Source organism: Prunus mume, linkage group LG1 (assembly GCF_029339155.1).
Source record: "Prunus mume cultivar Tortuosa linkage group LG1, ASM2933915v1, whole genome shotgun sequence".
In the NCBI taxonomy this organism is placed as follows: domain Eukaryota; kingdom Viridiplantae; phylum Streptophyta; class Magnoliopsida; order Rosales; family Rosaceae; genus Prunus; species Prunus mume.
The window spans coordinates 13519934-13532490 of NC_142698.1; the positions used below are offsets into that span (position 1 = coordinate 13519934).

General features: G+C 36.0%; 2 protein-coding genes across 2 annotated transcripts; one reads left to right on the forward strand and one right to left on the reverse strand.

Annotated features, from left to right (window-relative positions):
* The first annotated feature begins 6975 nt into the window (after positions 1–6975).
* Positions 6976–7958, forward strand: MT2B (metallothionein 2B). The gene is made up of 3 exons (XM_008242774.2): positions 6976–7138; positions 7294–7374; positions 7493–7958. Exons 1-3 carry the CDS (start codon positions 7071–7073, stop codon positions 7584–7586), a joined length of 243 nt encoding a protein of 80 aa, XP_008240996.2. The 5' UTR covers positions 6976–7070; the 3' UTR covers positions 7587–7958.
* A 721-nt stretch (positions 7959–8679) lies between these two features.
* LOC103339465 (ATP binding microtubule motor family protein) lies at positions 8680–12552 on the reverse strand. The gene is made up of 13 exons (XM_008242764.2): positions 12167–12552; positions 11884–12052; positions 11132–11522; positions 10806–11011; positions 10400–10710; positions 10257–10320; positions 9938–10019; positions 9536–9816; positions 9411–9457; positions 9284–9305; positions 9134–9196; positions 9018–9056; positions 8680–8924 (listed from the first exon to the last, which is right to left on the reverse strand). The coding sequence occupies exons 1-13, from the start codon at positions 12385–12387 to the stop codon at positions 8832–8834; spliced, it is 1989 nt and encodes a 662-aa protein (XP_008240986.2). The 5' UTR covers positions 12388–12552; the 3' UTR covers positions 8680–8831.
* Between the last annotated feature and the right edge of the window lie 5 nt (positions 12553–12557).

Genomic DNA, 12557 nt, shown 5'->3' on the forward strand with positions numbered 1-12557 from the left:
CGAAGGGCAATTGGGTACTTTCATGTTATAAAGTGAGTATTTCTGATTGAAATTTATAAAGTGAGCATCACGTGTATTTTTTTATTTTTCGAGGAGGAAGCTTCCAAGTTCCAAGTTGACTAACTGCTGGTTTGATATTGATGTGTCTAGAGAATGATGGACGGCTGATTCCTGAATCTGGGGGATCTATGGGAATATTCCTCCTGTAATCATTATTGATGCTTTAACATTTTAAAAACATTATTCTGAAAGAAGATATACTCTATATTTCTATAAGTAGGACGGTCGGTCCAATAAGAAAACGAGAGATGAGGATCACATATTAAAAACCCTTAACTTATATGAAGTCACAACACACTCCCTCTCAGATGATTGAGGGAGTCAAGATCTGGCGGGAGAAAAAATGAAAAAATAAATGAAGATGAAATAAAATAATGGGAGATTCACTTTTTCCATTCTTTTCTGTTGTGTGTTTACGTAGGCTACTATATGCTAGAACTGTCAACGGATTATCAGATTCATTAATACACATAAAATTTTCACAAATAAATGTTCTCTTATACCTTCTCATATTTTAGCAAAAGGAGAAAGATAAGAGAGAGTCGGTTGAAAGAGTTCATAGCGGGTTTGGTGAAGGAGGCCCATTCTGAAAATTTCTCATTGTGTTCTAATTTTGTATATTCTAAGAAGAAGAAAAAATGAAATTGAAGTTGAAAATTAGAACAAAATAAAATTGATATAGTAATAAACTTGTTTGAAAAATATCAAATTTTCTATACGATTCAAAGCTTTCCAAAAACCAATCTGACTATCTTGTAGAATTGGAACATTATTGTTGCTAGTTTTCGTGGGAGTTGGTATCGTTTTCTCGAAAATTCTATAGTACATTGGTGGTAACAGTGCAGTCATTCATCCAAGGGCTGATATTTCACTTTAAAAATCAAGGGATGAGATTGAATGACCTAAAAACCTACTCAAACCTTTCTTATTAAACCTCACGTGAGTCACACGTGACTGAGAAAGGGAAAAAATTTCAACGTGCAAGTCGGCAGACGAGGGGTTGTGACGAGGCAGAATACGGGTCAGGTTATGATAATGGATCTAATATAAAAGGAAAGAACTTAGTTGTACAAAAAAGATTACTTGACATAAATCCTAGAGCATTTTACATGTCATGTGGTTCTCACTGTCTTAACTTAATACTTTGTGATATGGCCAAGTCATGTGTTAAAGCAAAATCTTTTTTTGGAGCATGTCAATGCATATATACAATATTCTCTAATTCAACAAAACAATGGAATGTATTACTTGATTATATAGATGGTTTAACTTTGAAATCATTGTCAACTACACGTTGGGAAAGTCACATTAAAAGTGTCAAAGCAATAAAATCACAAGCTTCCTAAATCATAGATGCTTTATTCAAATTAGTGAATATGCCAAATTGAGTAGGGATGCTCAAAGTTTAGCATCAAGTTTTGACTTTATATTAAGCTTGGTTATTTGGTATGACATATTGCACAAGATTAACTTAGTAAAAAATTACAATTTGAAGACATGAGTCTTGATGTTGTTGTAAGACAATTAAAAGGACTTGTTTCATTTTTTGAAAACTATATGATAAATGGGTTTATTTATGCCATGATTGATGCTAAAGAAATTGCATTTGATATGGGAATTGAGCTTGTATTTCCTAACAAACGTCAAATGTGTAGAGATACTAAGATTAGTGTGTAGATGCTTAAAGAGATAAATACACTGACCAAGAAACTTTATTTATCAATCAAACGATACCTTTTACATTACGAACGATAGAGTCGTTCGTGATGTAAATTGACTTGTTCGTTAGGTAAATTGCTCGACGAACACGATAGTTTACTTTGAGAACATAAGACGTTCATCTGTTGGGTAAAAGTGGTCGCTCCTTCTGTAAATTGACCAAGAGACCTTATTTAACAATCCAACGATACATTTTACACTATGAACGACTTAGTCGTTTGTGAGGTAAATAGCCTCATTCGTTAGGTAAATTACTCAACAAACCTGGTATTTTACTCCGAAAACATAAGGTGTTCGTTTGCTAAGTAAAATTTATTGTTCCTCGTGCAAATTGATCAAGAGACCTTATTTACCATTCCAACGACACCTTCTTGGCTAGCTTTTGTTCATGTTGCAGGCTTCTGTTCTTGGTTCATTGCAATTCCCCACCATCATTTTGGTGGAAGGCAGGGCCGGCCTTGGCCCAGGGCCCAATTGTACAATGGGCACAAAATTTTCTCCTCAGACCATTATGTATTTGCCAAACAAAAAGGAAAAAAGAACACGTATAAGAAAAAACTCCACTTATTATATACATAGGAAGCGTGCTCTTGAGAAGGGCTATCGACGCACTCCTACTCCTGTAAATTTTTTTATTTTTATTTTTGTGTTTGAATTTGATTTTAATGTTTTCACCAAAAGCAAGATCAGATTTGCTTTGCATCCAAATATTGCCCAGCCAAATACCAAACTCTCATATAAGTCGCTCGCAGCCGTCACGTCCTTGGCCTCTGAAAATACCTATAGAATGACTGAAAATGCCTAGAGAGGGATGAATAGACCAATTTAATATTATAATCAATAAACAAAAATTAAACTTTAGTAGTAGGATTGATATGACTTATCAATCCTATTAAAGATAAGATTAAGATAAAAATATTTTGAGTGAAAATAACTCCACTTAGGAATCCTTTAATGAATGCATGATTATGTCATGATTTACCTGAAATCGATTTCTCATATCAGTCAAGTTATGCCTCGAAAGTATGGGGTTGAACGAGTTGTGTCAAAACGTCCAGTAACAATTCTTCACACACTAATTTTCAACCTATGCTTGAGTCTAGGAAATGACAATACAAATTTCATACTAACAACCTCTCTGTATCAAAAGTTATAGGTAACTAAAGAATATTTTTGAAATAATTTATTCAGATGAACAAGATATATCATTCTTATTATCTCTCTTTTTCTTTCTTCATCTATCATCATCTATTCTTCTCCCAATTTTCTCTCTTCTTTTCCCCCAAATCATCATCTAATCAGCTGTTTTTATTTGATTGTGTTGATATAAATTAATAATTAGTTACATTAATTCTATAGGGACACTAACTTAAATTTTCGCCTGGGGCCTTATAAAACTCACGACCGGCTCTGGTGGAAAGCTGCAGAACAAAGGCATGCTTGTATTGAGAAAAGCATCAAGCAATGCATGTGCCTGAAAAAGAGATAAAAGAAAAACTGATGGATTTTATGAGGCGCATCTACATCAAAAGTGATATTCCACAATCCACAGCAAACGGACGACAGGAATTTGGGGCCCACCACAGTAAACTTAGCATCACTGAGAAAGGACGCGGGCCCAACTGTTGCATAATCCTGTTTGATGGACCTTCCCAATATTACAAAAAGAGAGAAGTATGGAGCTCTAACACTGACTGGTCTTGCAGCCCATGTGCTGTACCCTCTAGTTTCTAAATAAATACCATGAGTGGATACAAGTAATATTGGAAAATATGATTTATTCTTAATTACTTAAGTTACAAATTTTTTGAATCGAGACTGCAATCTTACGAGAGTGTCATATATATAATCATAGAAGCAAAGGTTACTTAGCTACAATTTCTTTAGACTGAGAATGCAATCTTATGAGAGTGCCATATATGTAATCATAGAAGCAAAGACTAACATCCATTATTATATCAAACTGATTGATGGAATCCTTGAATTGGTTCTTTTCCTGGTCTCTTAGACAAACTTAAAGCAGTGGTGATTTTACACAAGATACTTGTTCCTCTAATGGCTTAATTGTTTACTATGCAATGTTTCAAAAGCGATAACGATAGAGAGTGCAAATATCTTATCTATTCTAGCCTTTTGGTACATGAGGGGACATTGTTTCACAAGTTTGCTTTCGAGCACACACATGAACGGCTGATAATTGAGTTTTGTACAATAATTTAAAATGTCCCATTTGATAAAGTACAAAAATCATCAATACCTACCTCCAAAATAGATGCTGTGTTGAAGAACCCACCGCAACATATCATTGTTATAATAGGGTAAATTGTCGAATACTCCTCTGAACTATCACGATTGTTGAAATCTTCTCCATGGATTAATTTTTCAACCAATTTAGTCATTGTGTTAAATTTATTTGCTAATTTCACCATTGTCGTTAGTTTTTTCACAATTCCATCTAAATGTCCGTCAAATATAAGGGTAAATTTGACATTTTACAAGGTATTGTATTAAGAAAAATAAGGAAAATGTAATATAATATATTTAAAAGGTATAGCCGCCCGGCTATACTGGCATCCCTTATCCTCGCTTTATATTCCACATTCAGACCCACCACAGCCTCAAATTCACCACCTCGCCATAACCTCCCCTAGTCCGAACATGGGATGTGGCTGTGTTATGGCAGGATTTTGGGTGGGGTAGAGAAAGAGATAGAGAAAGGTGGTGGTCTGGTGGGCTTTTATGTGGGGCTACCGTTGGGTGTGTTGGGGGTGGGGGAGGGATGTGGAACAGCCATAAGAGAAGAAAGAGAATGTTTGAAAGGGGAATCAATGGGGGAAGACCAATTATTGCAGATTTGATTCCTCATCAGTGATAGGATTGCAGATCTAGGAAAAAAAAACTTTGATGAGGGTTGGTGTCCAAAGTTTGATGCATATCTGGGTTGCAGATCTGTTTTCGTTGTTGATTTCTTTGGCCTCGTTTTGGTTTTTTTTTAATTTTTCGAACTTTTGGCTGTTTACAGAGAAAGAGAAGAGAGAAGAAGGATCAAGAGATTTGGGTTGCAAGGTTGGCATGTGCCATTCACGTGGTGTTTTTAGCAGAGATTTAGATGGAAATTGCCAAAAACTAATGGTGGGGGTAAATTGGCCATAAATTTTAGTACAAGTGCAAAATCGGCTGAAAAATTGATTTAGAGTGTAGATTTCAACTAGCGTGATAATTGAGGGGGGTATTTGACAGTTTATCCTTTATAATATTAGACAATAAGATACTATTCATTTAAATTGAAGAGTCGTGTTATCATCAAACGTCTATGCACACGTGAAAAATTTTCTCAACCGACTTACAAAATGATTATCATCAAGTCACAACATCTTGTGATGAGCATAATCGCAACTGAATCCTACCACATCATAACTTATAAGTTGGTGACAAAAATTGGTTACAATGTATGCTTTCAAGGATTGAGACTTGATGCTAGGGTTAGGTAACAAGTCATACTCAGTGAACATATTAAGGGGGCCTAAAGAGTCAACACATAGACTTCAATTAAGTTGACTAGTATTGCTTCTTTACCATCATAACCAAATGCAACAGATCTGGCATGGCCCTGCGTGTGCCTTTCGATGCATTTCTTTCTCATCTTTAAACGTCTCTTTTTCAGCTTTCTTCACCGCCTCTTTACTTTACTTGATTAGAATTTATTAAGTACTAGGATATATGTATGATTTGTTCGTGCATGTCACGCCCACATGGTGCTCGTCTTAATGAAACACATAATCCCACTAATTAGGCATTGCCTAAAATCCAAGCAAACCGTTCAGGGAGGTCAAGCCAAGCTTGGCCATTAGTTCTTGACGTCAATTATTGCTTGCATCAAAGCATAAATTATATAGTTTGGGTTGGCACAAACCTAAACCACCAAGGATTTTTTACCAAAAAAAAATCTACCAAGGGATTTGGGATCATTTGGTATTGCTTCTCCAAGAAGCACTTGTGCTTATAAGCGTTTTTATTAGAATAACGTAAGATTTTCATAAGAAATTCAAGTATTTATCCAAAAAATACTTCCATGATTCATAAGAATTTCTAAATTTTTTTGTTAACGCTGTTAATAGCGCTTTTGGTTATCAGAAAGCGCTTTTAATCCTTCTAAAAGTGCTCCCAAACATACCATTTTCTTCACCTCATTGTGTAATTTTCGAAACTTCAATTTATATTACTTATGTAATAAGTTATGCTACGTGCATCAACTATTAACTCAATGGTTCACTGAAAATAGAGATAAAAGGTGCTTAGAGTTATTGGTACTGAATATGTGACGATGATTTTATTTCGTTTATCATCGTAATTTTCTTTTCTGTGCTAAGATATCTGTGATTGCTATTTTACCGCCCCAAATTAGCTATTTTATTTTCTATAATCATGCTGGATGGTATAGAATTCCAGCTGTTGTTATAGGTTTTTTATTTTACAAATTTATAAATAAACCCAATCCTAGACATGTATTTATAAAAAAATCCAAACACTATTTAAACATAGAAACACACCCAAAATCAACCCCAAAGTCACCAATTATATATTTTTTAGGTGTGTTTATAAATGGGTTTTGAGTGTGTGTAATGATAGGTTTTGGGTGTGTTTATAAAGTATTTTGGGTGTTGGGTTTTTATATAATTTCAGCTCCCATTTTGGGTGTTTTAGTGAAACTCCCTTTTTATTTTTTATCAAAGTGAGATGACTTCATCGAAACAACGACTGTTATTAATATAGGTTAAAAAAAGTAAAGATATTTTCAAGGATTTATAATTTACTATATTTTCCATATACTCAAATACTAATGGGCAGATAGGATAACACGTATATGATTGATCGTTGAGGAGGTAAGCCATGATGGCACGTAACAGGCATACACATCATCTCCATCAGAACCGTTGATCACAATTTTGATCTTAACCATCAGCAATCCGACGGTGGAGAAACTTAAAAGAAGAGGTACAGTTCTTGAAGACACCACCCGCCCTAATTATGTAGGCCATAGAGAGAGGGAAAACCGACAGATACGTGGAAGAAAATAGTCATAAGGGGATTGGACCGATATGCATGGATAGACATGACGTGTGATCACGCCACGTGTACGGTGCACATAACCCCATTCTCTCTCCTCCCCTGCATTATAAATTGAGGGTCATGGCCTTCCATAAAACTCGTTCAAAATAGAGTTGGTGTTTATCTGGTTTATATCAACTTCATCTTAAATTTCACTTGTGATTTTTTATTTCAATCTAAAAATGTCGTCATGCTGTGGAGGCAAATGTGGTTGTGGGGCTGGCTGCAAGTGCGGCAGCGGCTGTGGAGGGTAAGTTTCTGTTTGTTTTCCTGGAAACAAGAAAACTTTACCAGAAAATTTTTCTGCTCTATTTTTCCTCTTTCCTTTTTTGTTGTCTTTAAATCAAGCCCAGATCAAATTGTTATCATTTTTCATTATGTGGGTGTTTATGAATGTTCATGCAGGTGCGGGATGTACCCAGATATTTCCATGGAACAGAGCACCACAACTGAGACCCTTATAATGGGGGTTGCACCTCAAACCTCGTATGTATTTTGTCACATCCATGAAATTCCATATTATATTTTTTTACACTTTACTCATTTGAAGATTTTGTGGTAATTTTTTTGATAATTAATTTGTAATTGGGTTTTTAATCTGCAGTCATTTTGAGGCTTCTGAGATGGGTGTTGTTGCTGAGAATGGATGCAAGTGTGGAGACAACTGCACCTGCAACCCCTGCAAGTGTGGAAAGTGAAAGAAAAACGACAGCTTTTGAAGCAGAGGATGATGGACTTCTAATATTGTAGCAAGTAATCTATGCGTGTGTGGTTTTTATGATCCAAAATACCAAGTTTGTGTGTTTTAGGAACCGAGTTAGGAACTGAGTTATAGAATAAAGTGGTCATGGCCCGTCTCTTTGCAGATCCTTCTAGGCTAGGATCTGATAAGGGTGAACCCAGGCATGCCTGCTTGTGTCTGTTTTCATTGTACAAAATTAGTATCTATATATGTATGTGGACTTGTGAGGTGTTTGTTCACTTGGTGGATCATATTTTATGTAATTGTGAGAGGAAAGAGAGAGTTTTTGATGTTATGAATGAAAACTAGCTCCTTTCTTTTACTTTAATTTGTGGGATTAATTATGGTTTTGGTGATAATGGTGACATCTTTGTGCATTATTTAAGGATTTGCAAAAGCCAACACGGTAGGTGAACAAGATATTATACTTATCTGGAAGAGATTCAATGTACATGCGCCAACAAGACCTTAAACTTATCTAGAAGAAATTTCAATTAAGTTTTAAGTATGTCATTAATCAAACAAATTATTTAAGGATTTGTAACCCAATAGTGGAGGACCATTTACTTTTTCTTGAGAAAAGTGGAATTCTACTCTCTTTTTTTTCTTTTCTGTTTTTTTTTTCTTTTTCTTCTCTGTAATTGATAGAATATTGAAAATAGCCTCAATGCCATAAGAACACCTTCATCACCCATTTGTCACCCATTTGTCATGAGAACACTTTCATCCATTTGTCATGGCAAAACTAAATAAAATTGCAAGCAAGTTGTAGACTTGGGCCTACCTAAAAGTATATTTAGGTTTTAGCTAAAAAATACTTTTATTTTTAGAAAAAGTCAAATTTAAAAATAAAAAAAATAGAAATTTTTTTCAATTTTCAAATTAAAGACATGCAAATGTAAAGAATTTGTTAGAAAATCCAAAAATAAATAAAGGGCATTTTTGTCCATTTTGACTGCTTTTAAAAATATTTCCCTTTCCTTTGGCCTTTTTCAAAATGCCCCTAGCTAGAGCGGATGTGTTCAATGTTAGAATATCGCTTGTATATAAAAAGTAAAAATAAAAGATTGCAAGGCTGAAATTAATCTGTCTACACAAATCCAACAGAGAGGGTCTCTTTAAGTCTTACAAGGACACATGTAATTCACATCAGTATGGAATCTGATGAGCTAATTGTACAGACTCTGCTTCATAATGCTTACTACTTGACCTGTGAAATCTCTAAGCAACTGGGAGTTGCGTTTGTTTGCTTATCAAATACTCCTACCGCAGCTTTATTAAACAGGTTAACAATCTGTTAAACAAAATTTAGAAGTAGATTAGCATCTAGTACATCATTTAATGGAAAAAGTTTTGACTCGAATGTAAAACTATCTTTTAGGTTCACCTGCTTAGATGAGAGGCCTATTTTCTCCAAATCGCTCAGCTGAAACATGACATATTCAACTTCAGAATTACTCTGTTAAATGTAATTCAAAGTTCATTTCACTGAGTTTTGCTTACCGATTTTAAAGGGCTCGTTTCTCTGAGCTCAACTATGTATTCAGCCATTTTGACACCTATTCCCTGAATGATACACAAAAGAGAGAGAATTTCAGAAGGCAGCAAATCAATTTTAAGAACACAAATATGTGCTGTTTGTTTGACATGAACCTTCAACTCCAGTAGCTCCTCCCTGCAATTAACAAAAAAACAGTTAAATTTCATTTGTACAATTGAGTGTTAAAAAAAATGAAAGAAATGAAAATGAGGATATTTTGAAAAGACAATGAACCGTTACCTGTTGGCTGTATTCAAGAAATCAATATACTCTTTAAGCAGGACGTTCTGTGAAATACGAAACAGAGAGATGAGGATCACATATTCAACAGCTTAAACTTATGGAGTTAAAAGTAACAATTGTACCTTTAAGTTTGACCCACAAACAGTGAATTTATGAAGTGGGGTGCGTGTTTTTTGACTTCTATTGTTCCTCACCGGAGGAGGAGTTTCTGGAGTCTCTGGCTCAAAGAGGAGGGTGCAATCTCCATTTGTGAACAAGGGTTCATTGAGGGGCTTTTGCTTTATATTGGTGTTGAGAGGAGAGAGAGCTTTTCTTAAGGAACTTCGTAGTGTGCTTTTCCTCTCACTGACAGGTGATGAGTCGAAATTGTTGGCAGAGCTTTCCTCCTGGTTTGACGCCTCACCTATGCAGATATCAATATAGAAGCTATTAATATTTCAAATAACTAAACACAACCATTCAATTTGTTCAGGGTGTTTGAAGCAGCATAGCAAGTGAACAATTCAAGCATAGCTGAAAAATACCGGGTAAACTTGTATTTAATTCCAATACAGATTCACCAGCTCCAGCATTGCCCTCTTCTTTATCACCAGCTAATTGCAGACTCTGAAAAGCAATTCAGATTCATAAATACACAATAACATATAATATGAAGCGCAAGATAACTAACTTGGAATGCATTTAGTAGCGTTTCATTCCCCATGTGGAGCTACTAAACTAGACCTTTTTTCTAAAAGTTGTTAGCCAATTATAATTCCCAATAATGTGAAAACCACAGTTACACAATACATGATAGAATGAGAATGTTAATCAATGGGAGTTTCCTTAATAAATAGTAATTACCTCCAAATTAGAATCAACGGTGCTTTCATTATAGAAAATGTTCCTGAAAGGCACAGTGATTGTCCTGGAAAAAATGTTAACCAATCAGGCAAGGGTGAGTAGTAAATAGCATAAGGATGTTCCATTCAACTAGTTACTTGTACCTTTCTTTGGCATTACAGGCGCTTCTGTTAGTCATAACCTTGGCTTTCACACAGCTGAGGTTGATGGTGGGTTTCTTGACTTTGGCAAAAGAACTTGGAGTTTTCCCCAACAAGGGAGAATTGAATGCTTGAATTCTTTGTGCACTCTTTGTCTTTCCTCTTGATTCAAGCCAAGCACGAAGTTTGGCTTCCATGTCAACTTTAATCTTTGGAGTCTCTTGCTTCTTGGCTGAACGAACAAAATTGGTGATGTGGCGTGACCGAGCTGCCAAGCTGACAGTGTGAACAGACTCCGGGTACTCTCCTGGATTCTATTATCAAAGAAAAATGGATTACAAATAAATCACCGAAAAAAAAATAACAAGTGACTGGCCAGACCAAAGCATTGCTAACTCAAACTCCTTACCAAGCAAGCAACCATCAAAGCCTGACTCATCCCACCTAGTGAGTCTTGCAATATACGAGTCAATTTACTCTCCCTATAGGGAACTCGGGATAAGTTGTTGTTCAATGCATAAATGACATTAGACAAGGCAAACAAGGACTGGTTGATCTTTGCACTTTCTTGTAGACGAATCCCTTCGTTGCAAGTTCTTCTATTATCTTCATTGCCTGTTTGAAGTAAACATGTAGATTAAATATGAGAAGACAAAAACCACAAACAAACTCAATTCCCTAGTGAATTTCACCTTACTTAAGCTACTGGAAAAGGGTTAGGAATACGAAAAAGACCTGCTAAGTCTATGAGATTCAACTTCCCAGTAACAGCCGCAGAACCATCATCACAAGAAGTGGAAACGGCAATCACAAGGACCCCATGGCTCCTACTAGAAACATCATTCAGACCTGTATGTGCCACTTTCCGCCTCTGAATCCCACAAGAAAAAGCCTCATAAAACTCAGGCATGGACTTTACAGGGACCCGAGAGAGTCCCCTAAGATGAATCTGCCCATCTTTGTCATCCAAAACCGCAATTTCCTTGGCTTTGATCTCTAACAGGTCATAACACCTGTCCATATAGACCTCGTAGTATGAAATTTCAACTGTGCTTCCTGTGCACTGGCACATAGACATGATTGTGGACATGGCCAGCGGCATTAGACCCGGCATCTCATCTGTGCCCTGGCACATCAATCACATGCTGAATTAAATACTGCAGAAGAAAATTCTTCAAAACAAAGACTTGAAGCTGCATTTAGTTACTTAGGCAACACAAAAAACTTTATAGACAACTCTACCATATAATTCAGAATTTTCATTTTCTTAAGGGATAAGTAGAAATGAAGTTCAGTACTTCATTGATCCTAATACAAAGATTTGAAATTTTTTTGGGGCCAACCAATGCATTGAACTTTCCACATTCATAGAAATGCCCATGATTAACCAAATTAATGCCCTCATCAAACTTAAATGCCTTACTAATGAGGGAAAAAACACTGAACCCAACAAAACTTTCATCTTTTTGGATAAATCAAATTCAAACCTGCATAGTGTAAGTCTTTCCACTGCCGGTAGCTCCATAGGCAAACACCGTAGCATTGCAGCCATGAAAGAGTCCTGGAATCAAGGGGCTCACTTCTCTGTAGAAGATCCGAGCAACATTGTTGTCCTCTTGGGCAAAGAAAGAGTCTAACCGGTAACACTCGTTTCGGCTACACCCAGAAAACCAAAAATAATCCATAATTCAAAACCCAGCTTTCAAAAAAAGATAAAAACCCAATAAATTTCTTCGAATTATCTGACTGAAATCTAAGAAAATCCCTCACCTTGATTCTTTATCTTTGAGATAAACAACCACTTCCTCAGTAGAAGACTCACATTCTTGTTCAATTACTGAAACACACGGCGTCTGATCTCCGTTATTGGCAGCGATCTCGTGGGGAAGAAAAGGACGAACCCTCACAATGACCCTGACCTTAGAACTTGAATTGGGATTCATGACTTTTGCTGGAGTTGCAGAACTGTCTAGAACTAGACCACCCTCCATTAGAGAAGAAAAATCTAGCTTGAGCTTGAAGATAAAGAGAGAGATTGGGGAGTTGAATTTGCAGAGAGAGAGAGAGAGAGAGGAGGGAATTGTAACTGAAAGCAGTAGATTAGAGGGAAGAAGAAGGTGGTTTTGAAACTAATTGACAATACCGTTGGTAGAGACAGAAC